The sequence below is a fragment of the Balearica regulorum genome, chromosome 4 (assembly GCF_011004875.1).
Source record: "Balearica regulorum gibbericeps isolate bBalReg1 chromosome 4, bBalReg1.pri, whole genome shotgun sequence".
Classification (NCBI taxonomy): Eukaryota; Metazoa; Chordata; class Aves; order Gruiformes; family Gruidae; genus Balearica; species Balearica regulorum.
Window position 1 is genome coordinate 3,358,492 of NC_046187.1, and position 23,554 is coordinate 3,382,045.

The following is a 23,554-nucleotide window of genomic DNA, read 5'->3' on the forward strand; positions in this document are numbered from 1 at the left end:
GACACCGCCCGGGACTCCCCGCCGGCCCCAGCAGGGCCGCAAGCCCGGACCGCGCGCCCGCGAGCCCCGGCCTCGCCCCCCCCTCCCGGCCCCGCCTCACCGCCCCCGAGCTCCGCACAGGCCGCAGGAGAAGCCCCGGGGCCGCAGCCCCGCGAACCGAGCGGCGGGTCCCGCCCAGCGCCCCCGCTCCGGTACCGGCGTCCGCCGCGGTCGGGGCCGGCGCGGTTCTGGCGGCGGAAGAGGCGGCGCGTGCGCGGGGCGGGGCGCGGGGGCGGGAGGGGCGGGGCCGCAGGGCGCGTGCGCGGGGCGGGGCCTGCGCCAGGTGCGAGGGGCGGGGCCTGCGCCAGGTGCGGGGGCGGGGCCGCAGGGCGCCTGCGCGGGGCGGGGCCTGTGCCAGGTGGGAGCAGGCGGGGCCGCAGGGCGCCTGCGCGGGGCGGGGCCGAGCCCAGGTGGGAGCGGGCGGGGCCGCAGGGCGCCTGCGCGGGGCGGGGCCGAGCCCAGGTGGGAGCGGGCGGGGCCGCAGGGCGCCTGCGCGGCGTCCGGCCCAGGTGCGCGGGGCGAGTGGGCGGGTGGCGGGGCGCGTGCGCGGGGCGGGGCCGAGCAGATTTGAGCCCCCGCGGCCGCCGTCCCCCCCCATTTGCTCGTTCTCTGCCGGGGGCGCCGCCCGCCGTCCCGGGGCGGCAGCGGCCGGGCCGGGCTCCCCCGGCGGGGCCCAGGTGAGGCGCGGGGGGGCTCGGCCCGGAGCGGCCGGCGGGGACCGAAGGGGCCGCGGCGGGGAAGGGGCCGCGGTACCGCTGGGGGCCGCGGCCCCGGGTTCGGGGGGGGGTGTCGGGGCGGCGGGCGGGCGGGCGGGTGGCTGCGGGTGGCTCGGCGGAGGAGCCGTCGGGGCGCCGGGGAATAAAGCCCGGAGGGCCGGAGCCCGGCGCCCCCCCTCGTCCCCCGCGCTCGGCCGCGCTCCCCCGGGGCCGGGCCCGCTCGGCGGGTCCCCCCGGCCAGTTCCCAAGCACCGCCCGACACCGCCGGGGCTCCCGGGCCCGTCCCGACATCACACGCGGGGCCGGGGGGTGGGTCGGGGGCCCGGAGCCCAGCTCCCGGGGCCGGGGCTCGGCCGTTCCGTTTGGCAGCGCCGAGAGCCGAGCCCGGGCCCCGCGGCCGTGGGGCCGTGGCAGAGAGCGAGTCCCGCGCCTTCGGGCCCAGGAACGGAGCCCCCGTCGGCCGGTTCTGGGCTCGGGGCCGGGGGCCGGAGGGGGGCTGGGGGGGCCGTGGCCGCGGGTGGGGGGAGGCGGGAGGGCGCCGGGCTCTGGGGCTGGGAGGGGGTGGGCAGGGTGCGTGGGCCCCCGCCGGAGGTGGGGGTCCGCTCGCGTTGGTCCCCAAAGCCAGGGAGGCTGGCATGCACCAGGCCGAATGAAACGTCTGAGATAGTCTCTGGGCGAAAAGGCACTTTGCACACTCTCCGCTTTCGTCCCACTCTTTATTCGAGGTACACACATCATCAACACCACGACCCCCCCGCCCTCAACGCGCGTACAGCGATGACAGGTCATATTCATATCCGAGAGGTGACAGTGATTGATTTACGGCCTGGCCACAAGCCAGGAGCGCTGGAACAAGCCCGAGCTGTACTGGGCAGGAGCTGGAGGCACAGGCACCCTGGAACTGGGAAGCAGCTGGAGAGGAGCTGAGGCACCAAACGGAGCTGGAGACCAACTGCCCTGGAGAGGAGACGAGCTGGAACCGAAATGGACCAGGAGCTGGACCTGAAAGAAACAGAGGCAGAAACAATGAGCTGGGGCAGAAACAATTGGGTGAAGCTGCACAAGAGCTGGAGCCATAAACAACCTGGAAGAGAAAGAAAAATGGGCAAAACCAACCTACCTGAAGCTGCAAACGAGCTGGAACCACAACCAACTGGAGCTGAAATGATCAAGAGCCATCCATGGGCTGGAGCTGCAAACGAGCTGGTCCTGAGATGGGAACCCCAAATGAGCTGGGGCCAAAACTGAACTGGAGCCGTCCAGGAGCTGGACCTGAAAAAAACAAGGACAGAAACAATGAGCTGGACCAGAAACAATCCAGGTGAAGCTGCTGCAAATGAGCTAGAGGTGTCCCAGAGCTGCAGCCAAAACTGAACGGGAGCCATCCACAAACTGGACCTGAAAAAAACTGGGGCAGAAACAACCAACCTGAAGGTACAAACGAGCTGGAGCCCAAACTGACCCGGAGCTGTGCAGGAACCCAACAGGAGCCCGAACCAACACTAAACCAACCACCCAAACCCAAACAACTGACCTGTGGCTGCGCAGTCCGGGCAGGCAGAGCTGGGCAGGCGCAGAAACAATGAAGGTGAAGCTACAAATGAGGTGGAGCCAGAAGCAGCTGGAGGCGTCCACAAACAGGAGCTGAAGCTGTCCAGAGCCGTCCAGGAGCTGGACCTGAAAAAAACCAGGGGCAGAAACAATGAGCTGAAGCTCCGAACGAGACAGAGCCATCCACCAACTGGACCAGAAACAAGAATGGGGGCAGAAACAACCAACCTGAAGCTACAAATGAGCTGGATGAGCTGGAGCCATCTACAAACAGGAGCTGTAATTAGCCAGAGCCATCCAGGAGCTGGAGGTGTCCAAGAGCTGCAGCCAAAACTGCACTGGAGCCATCCAGGAGCTGGACCTGAAAAAAACAGGGGCAGACACAATGAGCTGGAGCTGCAAATGAGCTGGACCAGAAACAATGAAGATGAAGCTGCAAATGAGCTAGAGGTGTCCAAGAGCTGCAGCCAAAACTGAACGGGAGCCATCCACAAGCTGGACCTGAAAAAAACTGGGGCAGAAACAACCAACCTGAAGGTACAAATGAGCTGGAGCCATCTACAAACAGGAGCTGAAATGAGCTGGACCTGAAAGAGGAGCCGCAAATGAGCTGGAGCCAGAGCTGTCCAGGAAACCAACAGGAGCCCGAACCAACACTAAACCAACCCCCCAAACCCAAACAACTGACCTGTGGCTGCGCAGTCCGGGCAGGCAGAGCTGGGCAGGCGCAGGCAGGGCTGAAAAATGAGCTGGGCCAGAAGCAATGAAGGTGAAGCTGCAAATGGGCTGGAGCCACAACCAGCTGGAGGCGTCCACAAACAGGAGCTGAAACTGTCCAGAGCCGTCCAGGAGCTGGACCTGAAAAACCAGGGGCAGAAACAATGAGCTGAAGCTGCAAACAAGGTGGAACAGAAACAAAAGAGGGACAGAGACAACCAACCTGAAGCTGCAAACAAGGTGGAGCTGAACCGAGCCAGAGCCATCCGTGGGCTGGAGCTGCAAACCCGCTGGAGCTCTCCATGAGCTGGACCTGAAACAGGAGCCACAAATGAGCTGGAGCCAAAAGTGAACCGGAGCCGTCCAGGAGCTGGACCTGAAACAAATGGGAGGCCAAACCAACAAACCAACCACCTAAACAAAACCAAACGGGGCCCAAACAACCTGCCTGAAACTGCAGCCGAGTTGGAGCTGCGAGGTTCCCCGCAGCGTCCCTGGGCGGGCGCAGGCAGGGCTGTCCCCAGCCAGGACGGGCCACGTGCAGGGCAGGCGGCAGCGTCGGCCTCGCGGCGGCACCCCATGCAGCTCCCGGCGTGGCTGGGGCTCCTCTGTCCGTCTGTCCGTCCATCCCTGTGCAGACAGACGTGGCACAGTCAGAGATCAAGGGCACGGACCCAGCACCGCACGCCTGTGGTGGGAGGGGGGGGACGGACGGGGACGGGACACCAGAAACGTCTCGTTTCTCCCCAGGAGAGCGGGCGAGAGCCAGGATCTGGCTGAAAACCCGCTCCCCCTGCGCAGCAGCAGCGGTGGCACAGACCGAGTCCAGCAGCTCCGGGCTGGGGACGGGGCTGGCACCACACCAGTGCCAGTGGGGTCTGGGCTGGACCCCGACAGCGCCCGCTCCCACCTCCCCAAACTCCCCTCGCAGCCACGGCCCCCCCAGTCCCACCACCCAGCTCCCCTCGGCCGCCGCCTCGGGGCTCTCACCTCACCGGGCACGTCCTCCCCGCCGGTGTCCCTGGGCGCTCGCTGCCTCGGGGCCGTGCTCCTCACCCGGGCACAGGGATGAGCCTTCCCCTGCGTCGGCACGGCCACGCGGCATCCCCGGTGCCGCCAACACCTCCCAGGGACCGGCAGCACCGGGACGGCCATCGCTGCTGCTCCCTGGCCAGGCCGGCTTCACCAACGGGGCTGCAGGAGCTGGTGCGGGTCCCGGAAGCGGCCTCTGCTCCAACCGCAGCGCATTATGAGCTGAAAAAGAAGGTTTTGGGTAAAACCACAGCTTCAAACAGAGCTCAAAGCCACCCCAAGCCTCTGCCATGGGAGCAGCCAAACGCTGCCAGCTCTGTGCTTGCGCGAGGATGACGCTGGGCAGGGCTGAAGGGCTGAACCCCAGTGGAAACCAGTTCCCCCTGGTGCGAGCTCTCCCCGGCTCCAGCAGAGCCGGCGCCAGCCCGGAGGGGTTTGTCCCGCCGGCAGCCCGTGCCGACTGAGGGGAGAGGCTGCGACGCAAAGTACAGAATTACAGGAGTCAATAGTTACTCACGTGCATGGGGCGTCCCAGCCAAATTGGGGCACCCCAAAGGGGGTTCTGGCACCCTTCAAACGTTCGGGTCCAACACGTTTGACTAAGCACTGGCACCCACACTACCCATCACTGACCACAGAAAAACTCGGCAAAGCAACTCCGTTTCTGCAGCGTTCTTGCTGCTGCTCTGTCGATCCAGACGCCCCGGGAGTCCGTCTTGCCAGAGTCGCTTCTCTGCGCCGCCAGCCGGGTTTCAAAGGCGCGTCAGAGGGGCCGGGTCCGGCCTTACCTCGGATGCTCGGGGACATTCTTTGTCCTTCAGGGACAGCTCTGGGCTTCCACGAAGCAAAGTCCTTTGTGCGGGGTCAGGCACATGGGCAGGAAGGGCTCGGAGAGGCACAGGGGACAATAAAACACTCCGTTACCTGGGGCGGGGGGGAGAAGAAAAGCGTGGTAAAAATCAAAGCACAAACACAAACAACTGCTGTGTAAAATCAAAACTTTAACCTTGACTCTTGAGTTTTAACTTTCCACCTCAACCATAACCCGTGGCTAGCAAGCACACGCAGGGCACTGGTAAAGAGCAGCTTAAACATACCAGCTAATAAACTGCCTTAAGCAAAAGGAAACCAAAATGCATTTGATGAGACCCTTGGTCTCCTCAGAAACTCCCACAGAAAGGCTGTTCCTGTCGGGGTGACCTGAAGAACCGCTGCAGCAGTTCTGGGCCCAGTCCCGCTGCCCCCAGCAGCCCAGGGCACCTGACACCCCCCCCCCCCGAAACCCCCCCCCGCAGCTGCAGCTCTTGGGTGTTTGAAGGAAGAACACAAACCCTTCTCCAAAGTAACTGCCGACTCCCGGAGCTGAGAACCAGAAGACACTGTGCTCCAGCCCAGGCAAGAGAAGACAGGTGGAGCCCATCCCGGTGCCTCCAGCTCGGGGGGGCTCTCCTCCTGCCTCCTGTTACTCACCCTGATCAGGGCGGTGACCAGCGTCTCTGCTTCCCCTCGCTGGGGCACCCCAGGGAATCCCGACAGGCCGTCGGCCTCCAGTCCGGGGGTCGGATGCCGAGACCGTGCCCCGGTGTCCAGGGAACGTCCCGCCTGCGCAGCCCAAAGCACCCTGGCCTGCCCTGGCTGGAAACGGGCGCAGCCCAGAGCGGTCAAGAGAAAACGTCCCACTTGGGGATCTCGGCAAATCCAGCAGCACTTGCGTTACACGGGGACTGTAAAACTGCACCACAAGTGCATTACCTCCACCAAAGGAGACCTCAGACACGGCTCCAAGCATTGCTGCAGAGCCTGCGCCCACCCGCCAGCCCTCACGGCACGGCAGCGCCCGCCGTCGTGGCCCAAAACCCCCCCGTCCCCTCAGCCCGCACGGGGGGGATGCCCGTGTCCCGGCCGCTTTGGTCCCTGTGGGGACGAGCAAAGGCAGCAGCTTTAGGAACAACAAAGGCAGCAGAGGTGCCCGAAACCCTGCCCCGAGAGCCGGGGGTGTGGGTGAAGGTTGGTGTAACAAACCTGTGTCGTGGCCTGAAAAGCAGAGGTGCAGCAAACGGGTTTGTCTTGCTGATACGCAGCGTGGAGGGCCCCGTGCCCCAAAGGGCGGCAGGACCTGCCGCCTGCCCCACAAATGAGTCACTACCGGCCCCCAAAACTGCAGCACCGTCCCGGGACAGATGTCACGTCCCCCTGTGCGGCTCGGGGAGCCCAGCAGAACACAGACCGGTGCCGACGGGCAGGCGTAGCGTCTCTCGTGCCGACGCAGGACGGGCGAAGGGCGAGCGGTGCCCGCACACGTGTCACGCCTCGCCCACGGGAGCGCCCCGGCTGTCCAACCTGTAAAACACGAGGCCCGGAGGAGCAGAGCATCAGCAGGGGGAACTCCTGGGTCACCCCAGCAGGCACAGCCGGCACCAGGAGCAGGGCCAGGCACCCTGCAGCCCGGGAGGCTCCCCGGTACCCAGAGCAGCAGCAGCAGCAGCTGCCGGGACGAGAAGCGGGGCACAAGCCCCCCTGAGCCCCCGCGGGGGCGTTGGCAGGGGACGGTCCCCCCCAGCCCCCCCCGGCCTCGCACCCCGGTCGCTCCCGGCGCACCCTCCCCCGAGGCGGCAGCCGTGCAGGGGGACCCCGCACCCCGGCTGAGCCCCACGGGGCTGCTCCGGGACAGAGCCGGCCCCTCCTGCCGCCCCCACAGCCCGGCCGGGCCCCGACACCCCCCGCGCCCCAACCCGGGGGGGGCACAACCACCCCCGACCCCGGGCACCCCCTCACAGCCCGCCCGGCCCGGACACCCCCTCCCCAAGCCGCGGCCGGGCCCCACCACCCCCCCGGCCTGGGGTTCGCCAGGGGACGGCGGGGCCCGCAGGTCACCCGGAGACGGGCCCCGAGGGCCCGGGCACGGCAGGGCCCGACCCCGCCGGTCAGGGACCCCCTCGGCCCTCAGGGACCCCTCAGGCTCGGCGGGACTCCCCCTGCGCCACTCGGGACCCTCACACAGCACTCGGGGACCCCCCACGGCCCTCAGGGACTCCCCCTACACCACACTCGGGACCCTCACAGACCCCTCAGGGACCCCCCCGGCCCTCAGGGACCCCCACAACCCCTCAGGGACCCCCCCTCAGGCCCCCCCACCCCCCTCAGCCCCCCCGGTACCTGCAGCCCCCGCCCCGGGTCACGCGCAGCTCCCGCGGCAGACGGAGGCGCCCCCTGGCGGCGGCGAGCGGTACCGCGCCCCGGGGCCTGTTCAAGCCTCGGGGGTCGGCGCGCACCTGCCCCGGCGGGGGCGGCCCCATCCGCGCCGACCAATCGGCGGTGCCGGCGCCTCCCGACAACAGCCAATGGCGAGGCGGGGCGGGGCGGGAGCAGTGCCCGCCGGCGGTGGCGCCGCCTAGCGGACGAGCCGCGCCCCCGCGAGCAACGCACGCGCACGCTCAGACACGTGCACAGGGACACACGCGCACAGGGACACACGCGCAGATACGGGCACACTCACAGGTCCGTCCTGCACACTCACACACACGCACACACACATGTGCACACAGATACATGCACACTCACACGTGCACACTCACACACACGCACACACACATGTGCACACAGATACATGCACACTCACACGTGCACACTCACACACACGCACATGCACACACCCCCATGCACACTCACACACTCACACTCACAGACATGCACACTCACACACACACGCACATGCACACTCACAGACATGCACACTCACACACACACGCACATGCACACTCACAGACATGCACACACCCCCATGCACACTCACACACACACACATGCACACTCACATACATGCACACACCCCCATGCACACTCACACACACACACACATGCACACTCACAGACATGCACACACCCCCATGCACACTCACACACACTCACACACACACACGCACACTCACAGACATGCACACTCACACACTCACACTCACACACACGCACACACACACCCCCATGCACACTCACACACTCACACACACGCGCACACAGAGGCACCGACACCCCCCCCACGCACCCCCCCAGGCACCCCAACGCCCCCTCAGGCACACGCGCACCCCCCAGCCCGTCCAGCCAAGCAGGGCCGGCTGACGTTGTCCCCGGCAGGAATCCCGCCGTCAGCGGGTCTCTCCCTCGCGCGGCCCAGGCGGGGCCGTGACACGCCCCACGCCGCAGCCCGGGCGCGCGACGACCTCCGCGACCCTCGGCCGAGCGCGGGACCGGGGCTCCCGTCCCTCCGCGGCGCCCGCGGGGCGCCCGCCCCCCCCCCCCCCGCCCCATTGGCCCCGGCTCGGTATTTCAGCTGCGGCCGGGGGGGCGGCTGGGTCCCTGCGGCCGGGCCCGGGCCGGGAGCTCTCTCTCGCCTCGCGAGCCGGGCTGGGCCGGGTGCCGGCTGCGGGTGCTGCCGCCGCCGGGGGGGTGGTACGGGCCCGCCTGGGACTGCTGCGTAGGTACTGGGGGGCTCTGCCTGTGTCTGGGGGGGCTCCGCTTTCCTGCGGCCGTGGGGTGCGAGTTTGTTCGTCCTCCGGGTTCACGGGGCTCTGTCGGCGTTACTGGGGTGGGTTTGCGTGGCAAGGTTTTGGTAGCGGGGGGTACGGGGGGGCTTCTGTGAGAAGCTGCCAGAACCTTCCCCTGTGTCTGACAGAGCCGATGCCAGCCGGCTCCAAGAGGGACCCGCCGCTGGCCAAGGCCCAGACAATCGGCACCTCTGGGATAACGTGTTTATAAAGAGAAAACCAGTCAGAGAGAGCTTTTGCAGGTGGAGAGAGGAGTGAGAAGATGTGAGAAACTCTGCAGACCCCCAGGTCAGTGCAGGAGGAGGGGCAGGAGGTGCTCCAGGCGCCGGAGCAGAGATCCCCCTGCAGCCCATGGAGGAGGATGATGATGGAGCAGGCTGTCCCCCTGCAGCCCATGGAGGGAGGATGAGGGGGTGTAGAGATTCCACCTGCAGCCCGTGGAGGGCCCTATACCAGAGCAGGTGGAGGCACCTGAAGGAGGCTGTGACCCCGTGGGGGCCCCACGCTGGAGCAGTTGGTGAAGGACTGTCTCCCGTGAGAGGGACCCCACGCTGGAGCAGGGGAACGATGAGAGGAGTCCTCCCCCCGAGGATGAAGAAGCGGCAGAAACACCGTGTGCTGAACTGACCGTAACCCCCATTCCCCGTCCCCCTGTGCCGCTGGGGGGGAGGGAGAGAAATGGGGAGTGAAGTTGGGTCTGGGGGGGAGGGAGGGGTGGGGGGACGGGGCCTGAGATTTGGGGTTATTGCTCATTGCTCTGCTGTGTTTTGCTCGGTAATAAATCAGATGAATTTCTCAGTTCAGTCTGGTTTGCCTGTGACGACAATTAGTGAGTGATCTCTCCCTGCCCTTCTCTCGACCCACCCCGTTTCGTTACACCTTTCCTCCCCCGTCCAGCGCAGGCTGGACACCGACAGAGCGGCTCTGGGGGGCACCTGGCCCCCAGCCCGGGTCACCCCACCACCACGACGTCAGCAGCCCGCCTGAAAGCGGCGTCGGTGTTCGACGGCCGTTCAACGAACCTCGCGGATTCGCTTTCAGTCCTCCAAGGCAATACGGTCTGGGGGAGTTCACTGGGGAAAAAATAACGAGGAGTCGAGGTGGGATATTCAGGCCTAGCTTTGCAAATGCCTTTTGGCGTCGTCGCCCCCGAGATGAGCCCCGTCTCGGTCTGCCGGGAGCGGCCCGACGCCTGGGCGCTTGTCTTTTTGGCCGGAAGTTGGCGAGGGCAGCGGTATTTTTAACGCTCCGGAGTCGGACTCCCGTTGCACGAGGATGCCGGTGCTCATCCGCCAGCCCACGTCCCTCCCTCGCCAGCCCTGGGCCCCGGCACGTGGCTGCCTGCCCCCCAGGAGAGGGTCCCCCGACAGCCGGGGCGGTGGGGGAGGAAGGGTGCCGGACGGCGGGCTGGGAGCCGCCGCGGCCGCGCAGAGGGGGACGGGCAGAGCCGGGGAGCCGGGAGTGGGCTGCGGGGCTTGGGACGGCCGAGCCCCGGCGCCCCGGCCCGGATTTGGTGCCTGGGGGAGAAACAGGGGGGAGGTTTGTCCCCCAGCCCGCCGTCGGTGGGAGAACTGCGCTGGGGTGGGTTATCGGGGCAAAGCCCCTTGGTCTTCTCCTGTAGCGACGGGTGGATGGATGGGTGGGTGGGTGGATGGGTGGATGGGTGGATGGGTGGATGGATGGGTGGATGGATGGATAGATAGCTGCCCACCCCCTTGCATCACGACCCAACACTATGATGTCATCGCACATCACAACCATCTGCCTTCTATACCTGGGGGAACCGCAGCGGGGCCCCCACAAAGCCAGGACCAGCAGCAGCAGCAGCAGGCATGGCCAGCTTCCAGCGTGGCCGCAGCCGCCGCCGGAGCAGCCGCCGGAGGGGACTCCGCACCAGGCGGCGGCGGCAGCTGACCTACAGCCGGAGGAGGCGAGGCCGAGGTGGGCTGAAAGCGGGGGGCCATCCCCAGACGCCACGGGGATGTCCCGGGGAGGCGGCGGTGGGCGATGGAGGGGCGGCGAGGCAGGAGGAGCCGGGTGGGGAGACTCATGGGCGGCTCCATTCTCCCCCAGGTCGCCGATCTCCGATGAGGAAGAGGATGAGGAGCAGGAGGAGGGCACCATAATTACGGCACCTGCATCCTACCACGCAGGGGTGTCCCGGCCATCCACTGCCGCCTGCCCGGGAGGTGACACGCCGTCCCCGGAAGCCGGAGCCTCCTGCCCGAGGAACCCTCCCCTCAGCCTGTGAATAAACTGCTGAACCCACGTCCCGGCCTCGCCTGGTCGTTAGCCGGTGGCTAGTGGCCACGGGCTGAGCCCTGGGGTGCTCCTCACCCCCGCCGAGCCCATCTCCGTGGGGAAGAGCAGCCCCCGACGTCCTCCCCAAAAGCATCCCAAAGGCCCTTTTGTCCCCACCCCGTGCTCAGCACCGCCGGAGGAACCCACCGTCGCCAGGGCCTTTCCCCACGGCGTGCCCCGGGGTTCGGGGGGACGCTGCCGCACCCGGAGGTGCCTTTTGGAGAAACCCCCGCAACAAATCTTTAGCGGGAGGACGGGAGAGGGAGGGGAAAAGAGCCGCCCCCCCCAGTGCCCCCACGGGGCTTGTTCTCCGCTCCCGGGGACGAGCGGGAAGCCTGGGAAGGGCTGCGTGCCCACGAGCGGGGTGCGGAGGGACGGGCGGAAGCCAAAACCTGCCCCCCTGCAGCTGGGTCCGTCCCGTCACCCCACGGGCAGCTCTGGCTGAGGCCCAGCTCCGGTTTGCAGCCGCCCCGAGTCTGGGGCCAGACGCTGCCCCGGCCCCGGGGTGAGGAGCCGCGGAGTGGGGGGTACACCCCCCCACGGGGCATCGCGGCACGGGCACCCCTGGCAGCTACGGGGCACAGGTAGAGGAGACGTATAGCTGTAGGTATAGATATATAGCTAGCTATGGAGACAGCTGTGCCCCCGGCTGCCTTGCTGGCTCCCCGTGCCGTGAAGGCACTAAAAGCCGCCCGAGCGGGGCGGCAGCCCGAGGCCCCAGAACCTGCCCCCTCCCCAAAGGGTGCTCTGCACCTCGGGGAGCTCGCTGCTGCTGGGCTCTCGCTTTTGGGCATGTCTTTATTTGGGCACGGCTGGTTTGGGGCCTTTCTGTTTGGTTGGGGGGGTTTGGGTGTTTGTTTTGGTTGTGGGCTGTATTTTTTCCCCAGGCAGGTGCTTTGCGGGGTCAGTTTTGCTGCTTCAGCAGCTTTTTCCCCACCAGCAGCTGCCCGTGGGGTGGGGTGAGGGGCTGCTGCTCCCTTGGCTGCTTTTGCACCTCTGCCTCTTCGTTTTGTGCTTTGTTTCATTCGCTCTCTTTTTTCTCTCTTTGAAGTTATTTTCCTGTTTTATCTTCTTTCCTTTTTCTTTTACTTTCCTTTTTATGTTTTCTGGTTTTTTTCTCTTTTAATTTTTTTTTCTCCTTATTTCATGTTTTCTGTCTTTTTTCTCTTTATTTCATATTTTTTCTCTTTTTTCTCTTTATTTCATGTTTTTTCCTCTTTTTTTCTCCTTATTTCATGTTTTTTCTCTTTTTTCTCTTTATTTCATGTTTTTTCCTCTTTTTTCCTCCTTATTCCATGTTTTTTCTCTTTTTTCTCCTTATTTCATGTTTTTCCACTTTTTTCTCCTTATTTCATGTTTTTCCTCTTTTTTTCTCTCTATTCAATGTCTTTCTCTTTATTTACTTTTCCCTTTCCCCTCCCCTTTCCCCTTTCCCCTCCGGTTTCCCGGTCCCCCCCCAGGTGCGGGCTCTCCGCGGGCGATGGGCCAGGACCCGCCCCCGGGGGAGGGAGGGAGGGGGGGAAGGGGCGGCCCCGGCGGCCCTGGGGGCTTTTGGGCCGCGGGGGTGCGGGGAGGGGGTCGGGGCCGCCGGTTTGGCTCCGGGACCCCCACCCCCACCCCCCCGGCCTGGCGCCGAGGAGCCGCGGGGGCCTCCGGGGCCGGTTCTGGGGGAGAAGAGTCGCTCGGGATCGCTCCCCGGCCGGGGACGCCTTCGCGCTTTGCCGGCGGCCCCGGGAGCCCGAGCGGGGGGCGAAGCTGTTCGGTTCGGGGGTGCCGGGGCTCTCCCCGTGCGGGGGGGGCAGCACCTCCCGGGCCTGCCCCGAGCTCTGCGGGCCCTGCAGCACCGGCACCAGCAGCACCAGCAGCACCAGCAGCACCAGCAGCACCAGCAGCACCAGCAGCACCAGCAGCAGCAGCCGCCGCCTCTCGGGGCCGGTGCTGAGGCTCTCCCCGCGGGTGGGGGCTGGGCTGAGCCTGCTCGGGGCTCGGCCGGGGTGGGGGGCCGGGGGGGTGCTGGTGCCCGGGACCCCGCTGGCTGCCTGGGCCGGGTCTGGCCGTGGCTCCGCTGCCGCGGGCTCTCGGTAAGGGCGTCGGAGCGAGTCCCGCCCGTGTCTTTGCAGCCGGGGGGCTTTGCCCGGGAAGCGGCTTTAGGCTCGGCCTAGGGAACGTCCCGCGGCGGGGCCGGGCCGGGCAGCCGCTCCTAAGCCGCTCCTAAGGCGAGGTGGGTGTCGGGGCTCGGCATCCCCCCGGCCCCGCTGCTCCGTGTGCTCAGCCGCAGGAGCCGGGAGCAGGCGGGAGCGGGGGGGTGCGGGGACGGGACCGGGACCCGGACTGGGCCGGGGGGGCCTCTCTGCTCTGGCCGGGCGGAGGGAAAGGCTTGGCACGGGCAGGGCAGGCTGTCTGAGCGCCGGCAGGGACAAGGGGCCCGACGGAGCCTGCCGAGGCGCTCGGGACCCCCCTTTTGTGCCCCGGGGGGCGGTCGGGTTCCCGGGTTCCCGGGAGGGAGCGAGCAGGGCGGGCGGGCGGGCGGCGGGACCCGGGGCGGCCCCGTGGGGCGGGGCGCTGTCCATAAAAGGCGTGGGCGGGGCGCGGGGCGGGGCCAGGCGCAGGCGCAGGGCGCTGTGGCGGTGGCGGCTCTGCCGGAGCGGTGAGTGCGGGCGGCGCGGGGGGCCCGGCCCGGCCCGGGGCGGCTCTGCCGGGGCTGCCGGCGCCTCCGGGGGCTGCGGGCGGGCGCGGGGCGCCGGGGAATAAAGCCCGGAGGGCCGGAGCCCGGCGCCCCCGGCCCAGCCCCAGCCGCTGCCCCCGGCCCGTCGCCCAGCCCCGCCGGGGCTCCCGGGACCGGCCCCGGCCCCACCCGCGGTGTGTGTGTGGGGGGCTCGGCAGCCGGGTCTGGGGGCTCGGGGCGCCGGGGCTCAGCACGGAGCCCGGGGCTGCGCTTGGCAGGCTGGGCCCGGGCGCGGCGGCCGGTTCCGGGGCTCCGCAGCAGAGACGGGCTGCGGGGGGTCGGGGCTCCGGCACCCGGAGTCGGGGCACCGGGCCGGGGCCCAGAGACCGGGCCCGCGTTTGGGGGGCGGGGGGGCTCCAGCCCAGGGGCGCTGGGGCAGGCTCAGGGCTCAGGCTGTGCTTCCAGGCCCTGCGCCCGGGGGCTGGGCACCAGGCTCATGGGGCCGGGGCTGGGGCTCAGGGCCAGAGAGCGGGTCAGTCCTGCCGGGGGGGGCTCTGCGGGTCACGGCCAGGGGCCCTGCGACAGGTTTTGGGCACCCCGACAGAGACTGAGCCCTGCGTCTGGGGGGCCGGGACCCAGAGGCCCTCAACCCGTTTTAGGCTCGATTTGTGTGCACAGAGTCCTGCGTTTGGGGGGCCTGAAACCGGGCTCATTGCTCAGAGACTGAGTCCTGCATTGGGGGGGGGGGGGGGGGGGCTCAAAACCAGGGTCCCTGAAGCAGTTTTTGGGTGCACAAATAAAGACCAAGTCCTGTGTTTGGGGGTTTGAAACAGAGACTCAGTCCTGTGTTTGTGGGGGAACCTCAAAACCAGAGTCCCTAAAGCAGTTTTTGCAGACACACAACTAGAGACCAAGTCCTGCGTTTTGGGGGCCTGAAACCGGGCTCGTTGCTCAGAAACCAAGTCCTGTATTTGGGGGGGGCTCAAAACCGGGCTCGTTCAGCCAGTGTCAGGGCACACAAGGAGAGACCGAGTCCTGTGTACTGGGGGCTCGAATCCACGACGCCAGGTTTTGGACTCACAGGCCCAGTGCTGGAAACGTTTGGTCAGTGTTAGAGCTGAGAAAGAGAGCCCCAGGCCTGCCTTTTGCAGCTCAAACCCAGAAACCAAGTGCTGCGTTTGGGGGGCTTGAAACAAAACCCCTGTTGCCAGACAGAGGGCTCAGAAATACAGACCAAGGCCTGTGTTCCCGGGGCTTGAAACTAGGGCCCCAAAACCAGTTTTTGCACATACAAATGGAGACTAAGTCCTGCATTTTGGGGGGGCTGAAACCAGGTTCATTGCTCAGAAACAGAGGCTAAGTCAGTCCTGCATTGGGGGGGGTGTGTGTGTCTCAAAACCAAGGTCCCTAAAAGAGACTAAAAGTCCTGCATTTGGGTGGGGCTTGAAACCAGAGGCCCTGAAACCAGTGTTAGGGCACACAAACGGAGACTAAGTCCTGCGTTTTGGGGGCTTGAAGCCAGGTCCATTGCTCAGAGAGAGAGGCTAAGTCGTGCGTTTTGGGAGCTCACAACAAGGCTCATTGGGCCAGTGGTAGGGCACACCAGGAGAGACTAAGTGCTGCGTTTTGGGGGCTTGAAACCAGGCTCATTTGGGCAGTGTTAGAGCTGAGACAGAGAGCCCCAGTGCTGTGTGGTGTGGTACAAAACCAGAGACTCCAAGTGCTGCTTTTGGGGGCTGAAGCAGAACCCAAGCCCTGTGTGTCTGGGCTCACAGAGAGAGCCCAAGTGCTGCGTTTTGGGGGCCCGAAGCCAGGCTCACTTGGCCAGGGTTGGTGCTTAGGAACAGAGCCCATGTCCTGCATGGTGGGAGCTGTGGGGCCAGGGTCACTAAGGCACTTCTGGGGCTCCCCCAGAGAGACCGAGTGCTGCCCCCGGGGGGCTGGAAGCAGAGCCCCAGCCCTGTGTTTGGGAGCTGGGCTCAGAGCTGAGAACCAGAGCCAAGGGCTGCAGGTCAGTGCTCACAACTCCAGCCCGGGGGCTGCAGGGTGGGGGCTGCCAACCAGCTCCGGTGGGCAGGGGTAGGGCTGAGCCAGAGCCCCGGGGCTGGGGGGCTGGAACCGGAGCCCGGGGGCCGTGTCCTGGAACCACAGGCCCCGGCGCTCCGGTTCCGGCCCGACACGGCCCCGGCGCTCCGGTTCCGGCCCCCCCGACACGGCCCCGGGGCCTGTGCAGCCCCGCCGATCCCCCCCCGCCGCCGCCCGCCCCTTCCAGCCTTTATTCCTTGATTCGCCCCACCGAGCCGCCGCCTTTATTCCGGCACCCAGCAGAGCCCCGGCTCCCCCGCGGGGCACCCCCCGGAGCGGACAGCGCGGCACTCGGGCCCCGGCCGCCGGTCCCCGCTCCCCGCCCCAGGCCCGGCCCCGGAGCGCGGCTCCTCCTGCCCGCGGGGCCGGGACGGAGGCGGCGAGGCCGGGCTCGGGCGGTCCCAGCCCCGGCGCTGCCCCAGGCCCCGCGCCCCGCCCGGGGAGAGGCGGACACCGCCCGGGACTCCCCGCCGGCCCCGGCAGGGCCGCAAGCCCGGACCGTGCGCCCGCGAGCCCCGGCCTCGCCCCCCCCCGCCTCCCGGCCCCGCCTCACCGCCCCCGAGCTCCGCACAGGCCGCAGGAGAAGCCCCGGGCCCGCAGCCCCGCGAACCGAGCGGCGGGTCCCGCCCAGCGCCCCCGCTCCGGTACCGGCGTCCGCCGCGGTCGGGGCCGGCGCGGTTCTGGCGGCGGAAGAGGCGGTGCGTGCGCGGGGCGGGGCGCGGGGGCGGGAGGGGCGGGGCCGCAGGGCGCGTGCGCGGGGCGGGGCCTGCGCCAGGTGCGAGGGGCGGGGCCGCAGGGCGCCTGCGCGGGGCGGGGCCTGCGCCAGGTGCGCGGGGCGGGGCCTGCGCCAGGTGCGAGGGGCGGGGCCGCAGGGCGCCTGCGCGGGGCGGGGCCTGTGCCAGGTGGGAGCGGGCGGGGCCGCAGGGCGCCTGCGCGGGGCGGGGCCGAGCCCAGGTGGGAGCGGGCGGGGCCGCAGGGCGCCTGCGCGGCGTCCGGCCCAGGTGCGCGGGGCGAGTGGGCGGGTGGCGGGGCGCGTGCGCGGGGCGGGGCCGAGCAGATTTGAGCCCCCGCGGCCGCCGTCCCCCCCCATTTGCTCGTTCTCTGCCGGGGGCGCCGCCCGCCGTCCCGGGGCGGCAGCGGCCGGGCCGGGCTCCCCCGGCGGGGCCCAGGTGAGGCGCGGGGGGGCTCGGCCCGGAGCGGCCGGCGGGGACCGAAGGGGCCGCGGCGGGGAAGGGGCCGCGGTACCGCTGGGGGCCGCGGCCCCGGGTTCGGGGGGGGGTGTCGGGGCGGCGGGCGGGCGGGCGGGTGGCTGCGGGTGGCTCGGCGGAGGAGCCGTCGGGGCGCCGGGGAATAAAGCCCGGAGGGCCGGAGCCCGGCGCCCCCCCCTCGTCCCCCGCGCTCGGCCGCGCTCCCCCGGGTCCCCCCGGCCAGTTCCCAAGCACCGCCCGACACCGCCGGGGCTCCCGGGCCCGTCCCGACATCACACGCGGGGCCGGGGGGTGGGTCGGGGGCCCGGAGCCCAGCTCCCGGGGCCGGGGCTCGGCCGTTCCGTTTGGCAGCGCCGAGAGCCGAGCCCGGGCCCCGCGGCCGTGGGGCAGAGAGCGAGTCCCGCGCCTTCGGGCCCAGGAACGGAGCCCCCGTCGGCCGGTTCTGGGCTCGGGGCCGGGGGCCGGAGGGGGGCTGGGGGGGCCGTGGCCGCGGGTGGGGGGAGGCGGGAGGGCGCCGGGCTCTGGGGCTGGGAGGGGGTGGGCAGGGTGCGTGGGCCCCCGCCGGAGGTGGGGGTCCGCTCGCGTTGGTCCCCAAAGCCAGGGAGGCTGGCGTGCACCAGGCCGAATGAAACGTCTGAGATAGTCTCTGGGCGAAAAGGCACTTTGCACACTCTCCGCTTTCGTCCCACTCTTTATTCGAGGTACACACATCATAACCACCACGATCCCCCCGCCCTCAACGCGCGTACAGCGATGACAGGTCATATTCATATCCAAGAGGTGACAGTGATTGATTTACGGCCTGGCCACAAGCCAGGAGCGCTGGAACAAGCCCGAGCTGTACTGGGCAGGAGCTGGAGGCACAGGCACCCTGGAACTGGGAAGCAGCTGGAGAGGAGCTGAGGCACCAAACGGAGCTGGAGACCAACTGCCCTGGAGAGGAGACGAGCTGGAACCGAAATGGACCAGGAGCTGGACCTGAAAGAAACAGAGGCAGAAACAATGAGCTGGGGCAGAAACAATTGGGTGAAGCTGCGCAAGAGCTGGAGCCATAAACAACCTGGCAGAGAAAGAAAAATGGGCAAAACCAACCTACCTGAAGCTGCAAACGAGCTGGAACCACAACCAACTGGAGCTGAAATGATCAAGAGTCATCCATGGGCTGGAGCTGCAAACGAGCTGGTCCTGAGATGGGAACCCCAAATGAGCTGGGGCCAAAACTGAACTGGAGCCGTCCAGGAGCTGGACCTGAAAAAAACAAGGACAGAAACAATGAGCTGGAGCTGCAAACGAGCTGGACCAGAAACAATCCAGGTGAAGCTGCTGCAAATGAGCTAGAGGTGTCCCAGAGCTGCAGCCAAAACTGAACGGGAGCCATCCACAAGCTGGACCTGAAAAAAACTGGGGCAGAAACAACCAACCTGAAGGTACAAATGAGCTGGAGCCCAAACTGACCCAGAGCTGTGCAGGAACCCAACAGGAGCCCGAACCAACACTAAACCAACCACCCAAACCCAAACAACTGACCTGTGGCTGTGCAGTCCGGGCGGGCAGAGCTGGGCAGGCGCAGGCAGGGCTGAAAAATGAGCTGGGCCAGAAGCAATGAAGGTGAAGCTGCAAATGGGCTGGAGCCACAACCAGCTGGAGGCGTCCACAAACAGGAGCTGAAACTGTCCAGAGCCGTCCAGGAGCTGGACCTGAAAAGAAACAGGGGCAGAAACAACGAGCTGAAGCTGCAAACAAGGTGGAACAGAAACAAAAGAGGGACAGAGACAACCAACCTGAAGCTGCAAACAAGGTGGAGCTGAACCGAGCCAGAGCCATCCGTGGGCTGGAGCTGCAAACCCGCTGGAGCTCTCCATGAGCTGGACCTGGAACAGGAGCCACAAATGAGCTGGAGCCAAAAGTGAACCGGAGCCGTCCAGGAGCTGGACCTGAAACAAATGGGAGGCCAAACCAACAAACCAACCACCTAAACAAAACCAAACGGGGCCCAAACAACCTGCCTGAAACTGCAGCCGAGCTGGAGCTGCGAGGTTCCCCGCAGCGTCCCTGGGCGGGCGCAGGCAGGGCTGTCCCCAGCCAGGACGGGCCACGTGCAGGGCAGGCGGCAGCGTCGGCCTCGGCGCAGGCAGCCCGGCTTCTTCCCGGGGCTCCGCACCCCACGCGGCTCCCGGCGTGGCTGGGGCTCCTCTGTCCGTCTGTCCGTCCATCCCTGTGCAGACAGACGTGGCACAGTCAGAGATCAAGGGCACGGACCCAGCACCGCACGCCTGTGGTGGGAGGGGAGGGACAGACGGGGACGGGACACCAGAAACGTCTCGTTTCTCCCCAGGAGAGCGGGCGAGAGCCAGGATCTGGCTGAAAACCCGCTCCCCCTGCGCAGCACCAGCGGCGGCACAGACCGAGTCCAGCAGCCCCGGGCTGGGGACGGGGCTGGCACCACACCAGTGCCAGTGGGGTCTGGGCTGGACCCCGACAGCGCCCGCTCCCACCTCCCCAAACTCCCCTCGCAGCCACAGCCCCCCGGTTTCACCACCCAGCTCCCCTCGGCCGCCGCCTCGGGGCTCTCACCTCACCGGGCACGTCCTCCCCGCTGGTGTCCCTGGGCGCTCGCTGCCTCGGGGCCATGCTCCTCACCCGGGCACAGGGATGAGCCTTCCCCTGCGTCGGCACGGCCACGCGGCATCCCCGGTGCCGCCAACGCCTCCCAGGGACCGGCAGCACCGGGACGGCCATCGCTGCTGCTCCCTGGCCAGGCCGGCTTCACCAACGGGGCTGCAGGAGCTGGTGCGGGTCCCGGAAGCGGCCTCTGCTCCCACCGCAGCACGTTTTGAGCTGAAAAAGAAGGTTTTGGGTAAAACCACAGCTTCAAACAGAGCTCAAAGCCACCCCGAAGCCTCGCCATGGGAGCAGCCTAACGCTGCCAGCTCCGGTGCTTGGGCATCTGCCTGCGAGGATGACTCTGGGCAGGGCTGAAGGGCTGAACCCCAGTGGAAACCAGTTCCCCCTGGTGCGAGCTCTCCTCAGCTCCGGCAGAGCCGGCGCCAGCCCGGAGGGGTTTGTCCCGCCGGCAGCCCGTGCCGACCGAGGGGAGAGGCTGCGACGCAAAGTACAGAATTACAGGAGTCAATAGTTATTCACGTGCATGGGGCGTCCCAGCCAAATTGGGGCACCCCAAAGGGGGTTCTGGCGCCCTTCAAACGGTCGGGTCCAACACGTTTGACTAAGCACTGGCACCCACACTACCCATCACTGACCACAGAAAAACTCGGCAAAGCAACTCCGTTTCCGCAGCGTTCTTGCTGCTGCTCTGTCGATCCAGACGCCCCGGGAGTCCGTCTTGCCAGAGTCGCTTCTCTGCGCCGCCAGCCGGGTTTCAAAGGCGCGTCAGAGGGGCCGGGTCCGGCCTTACCTCGGATGCTCGGGGACATTCTTTGTCCTTCAGGGACAGCTCTGGGCTTCCACGAAGCAAAGTCCTTTGTGCGGGGTCAGGCACGTGGGCAGGAAGGGCTCGGAGAGGCACAGGGGACAATAAAACACTCCGTTACCTGGGGCGGGGGGGAGAAGAAAAGCGTGGTAAAAATCAAAGCACAAACACAAACAACTGCTGTGTAAAATCAAAACTTTAACCTTGACTCTTGAGTTTTAACTTTCCACCTTAACCATAACCCGTGGCTAGCAAGCACACGCAGGGCACTGGTAAAGAGCAGCTTAAACATACCAGCTAATAAACTGCCTTAAGCAAAAGGAAACCAAAATGCATTTGATGAGACCCTTGGTCTCCTCAGAATCTCCCACGGAAAGGCTGTTCCTGTCGGGGTGACCTGAAGAACCGCTGCAGCAGTTCTGGGCCCAGCCCCGCTGCCCCCAGCAGCCCAGGGCACCTGACCCCCCCCCCCCCGAAACCCCCCCCCGCAGCTGCAGCTCTTGGGTGTTTGAAGGAAGAACACAAACCCTTCTCCAAAGTAACTGCCGACTCCCGGAGCTGAGAACCAGAAGACACTGTGCTCCAGCCCAGGCAAGAGAAGACAGGTGGAGCCCATCCCGGTGCCTCCAGCTCGGGGGGGCTCTCGTCCTGCCTCCTGTTACTCACCCTGATCAGGGCGGTGACCAGCATCTCTGCTTCCCCTCGCTGGGGCACCCCAGGGAATCCCGACAGGCCGTCGGCCTCCAGTCCGGGGGTCGGATGCCGAGACCGTGCCCCGGTGTCCAGGGAACGTCCTGCCTGCGCAGCCCAAAGCACCCTGGCCTGCCCTGGCTGGAAACGGGCGCAGCCCAGAGCGGTCAAGAGAAAACGTCCCACTTGGGGATCTCGGCAAATCCAGCAGCACTTGCGTTACACGGGGACCGTAAAACTGCACCACAAGTGCATTACCTCCACCAAAGGAGACCTCAGACACGGCTCCCAGCATTGCTGCAGAGCCTGCACCCACCCGCCGTCGTGGCCCAAACCCCCCCGTCCCCTCAGCCCGCACGGGGGGGACGCCCGTGTCCCGGCCGCTTTGGTCCCTGTGGGGACGAGCAAAGGCAGCAGCTTTAGGAACAACAAAGGCAGCAGAGGTGCCCAAAACCCTGCCCCGAGAGTCAGGGGTGTGGGTGAAGGTTGGTGTATCAAACCTGTGTCACAGCCTGAAAAGCAGAGGTGCAGCAAACGGGTTTGTCTTGCTGATACGCAGCGTGGAGGGCCCCGTGCCCCAAAGGGCGGCAGGACCTGCCGCCTGCCCCACAAATGAGTCACTACCGGCCCCCAAAACTGCAGCACCGTCCCGGGACAGATGTCACGTCCCCCTGTGCGGCTCGGGGAGCCCAGCAGAACACAGACCGGTGCCGACGGGCAGGCGTAGCGTCTCTCGTGCCGACGCAGGACGGGCGAAGGGCGAGCGATGCCCGCACACGCGTCACGCCTCGCCCACGGGAGCGCCCCGGCTGTCCAACCTGTAAAACACGAGGCCCGGAGGAGCAGAGCATCAGCAGGGGGAACTCCTGGGTCACCCCAGCAGGCACAGCCGGCACCAGGAGCAGGGCCAGGCACCCTGCAGCCCGGGAGGCTCCCCGGTACCCAGAGCAGCAGCAGCAGCAGCTGCCGGGACGAGAAGCGGGGCACAAGCCCCCCTGAGCCCCCGCGGGGGCGTTGGCAGGGGACAGTCCCCCCCAGCCCCCCCCGGCCTCGCACCCCGGTCGCTCCCGGCGCACCCTCCCCCGAGGCGGCAGCCGTGCAGGGGGACCCCGCACCCCGGCTGAGCCCCACGGGGCTGCTCCGGGACAGAGCCGGCCCCTCCTGCCGCCCCCACAGCCCGGCCAGGCCCCGACACCCCCCGCGCCCCAACCCGGGGGGGGCACAACCACCCCCGACCCCGGGCACCCCCTCACAGCCCGCCCGGCCCGGACACCCCCTCCCCGAGCCGCGGCCGGGCCCCACCACCCCCCCGGCCTGGGGTTCGCCAGGGGACGGCGGGGCCCGCAGGTCACCCGGAGACGGGCCCCGAGGGCCCGGGCACGGCAGGGCCCGACCCCGCCGGTCAGGGACCCCCTCGGCCCTCAGGGACCCCTCAGGCTCGGCGGGACTCCACCTGCGCCACTCGGGACCCTCACACACCCCTCAGGACCCCCACAACCCCTCAGGGACCCCCCCCCCGGCCCTCGGGGACCCCCACAACCCCTCAGGGACCCCCACAACCCCTCAGGGACCCCCCTCAGGCCCCCCCACCCCCCTCAGGCCCCCCGGTACCTGCAGCCCCCGCCCCGGGTCACGCGCAGCTCCCGCGGCAGACGGAGGCGCCCCCTGGCGGCGGCGAGCGGTACCGCGCCCCGGGGCCTGTTCAAGCCTCGGGGGTCGGCGCGCACCTGCCCCGGCGGGGGCGGCCCCACCCGCGCCGACCAATCGGCGGTGCCGGCGCCTCCGGGCAACAGCCAATGGCGAGGCGGGGCGGGGCGGGAGCAGTGCCCGCCGGCGGTGGCGCCGCCTAGCGGACGAGCCGCGCCCCCGCGAGCAACGCACGCGCACGCTCAGACACGTGCACAGGGACACACGCGCACAGGGACACACGCGCAGATACGGGCACACTCACAGGTCCGTCCTGCACACTCACACACACGCACACACACATGTGCACACAGATACATGCACACTCACACGTGCACACTCACACACACGCACATGCACACACCCCCATGCACACTCACACACTCACACTCACAGACATGCACACTCACACACTCACACTCACAGACATGCACACTCACACACTCACACTCACAGACATGCACACTCACACACACACGCACATGCACACTCACAGAAATGCACACACCCCCATGCACACTCACACACACACACACATGCACACTCACATACATGCACACACCCCCATGCACACTCACACACACACACACATGCACACTCACAGACATGCACACACCCCCATGCACACTCACACACACTCACACACACACACGCACACTCACAGACATGCACACTCACACACTCACACTCACACACACGCACACACACACCCCCATGCACACTCACACACTCACACACACGCGCACACAGAGGCACCGACACCCCCCCCAGGCACCCCCCCAGGCACCCCAACGCCCCCTCAGGCACACGCGCACCCCCCAGCCCGTCCAGCCAAGCAGGGCCGGCTGACGTTGTCCCCGGCAGGAATCCCGCCGTCAGCGGGTCTCTCCCTC

At 67.3% G+C, this 23,554-nt stretch overlaps 1 protein-coding gene and 1 long non-coding RNA gene across 5 annotated transcripts; both read right to left on the reverse strand.

The window, feature by feature from the left end:
• Positions 1-2,514: 2,514 nt before the first annotated feature.
• On the reverse strand, positions 2,515-22,852 carry LOC142601627 (uncharacterized). Its single transcript, XM_075751006.1, has 7 exons — positions 22,587-22,852; positions 21,476-21,793; positions 19,430-20,406; positions 18,858-19,070; positions 18,637-18,726; positions 18,383-18,552; positions 2,515-2,667 (listed from the first exon to the last, which is right to left on the reverse strand). The coding sequence occupies exons 3-7, from the start codon at positions 19,592-19,594 to the stop codon at positions 2,571-2,573; spliced, it is 735 nt and encodes a 244-aa protein (XP_075607121.1). The 5' UTR covers positions 19,595-20,406; positions 21,476-21,793; positions 22,587-22,852; the 3' UTR covers positions 2,515-2,570.
• Positions 3,596-7,371, reverse strand: LOC142601629 (uncharacterized). 4 transcript variants are annotated; one of them, XR_012835146.1, is made up of 5 exons: positions 7,212-7,371; positions 6,223-6,395; positions 4,689-4,979; positions 4,014-4,277; positions 3,596-3,653 (listed from the first exon to the last, which is right to left on the reverse strand). It is a non-coding gene; the product is annotated as an uncharacterized LOC142601629 (long non-coding RNA). The 4 variants fall into 4 exon arrangements; XR_012835148.1 differs by lacking the exon at positions 7,212-7,371 and having other exon boundaries at positions 6,283-6,593; XR_012835145.1 differs by lacking the exon at positions 7,212-7,371 and having other exon boundaries at positions 6,223-6,593.
• Positions 22,853-23,554: the final 702 nt, after the last annotated feature.

Bases quoted from the DNA above. Each gene is read 5' to 3' on its own strand.
- LOC142601627 (XM_075751006.1), bottom strand. From the start codon at position 19,594: ATGGCCGTCCCGGTGCTGCCGGTCCCTGGGAGGCGTTGGCGGCACCGG. The intron at 19,071-19,429 runs GTGAGAGCCCCG...CTGTCTGCACAG, and splicing joins GGGAGGACGTGCCCGGTGAG to GGATGGACGGACAGACGGAC. The intron at 18,553-18,636 runs GTTGGTTGTCTC...GTTTCTTTTCAG, and splicing joins CACCTTGTTTGCAGCTTCAG to GTCCAGCTCCTGGACGGCTC.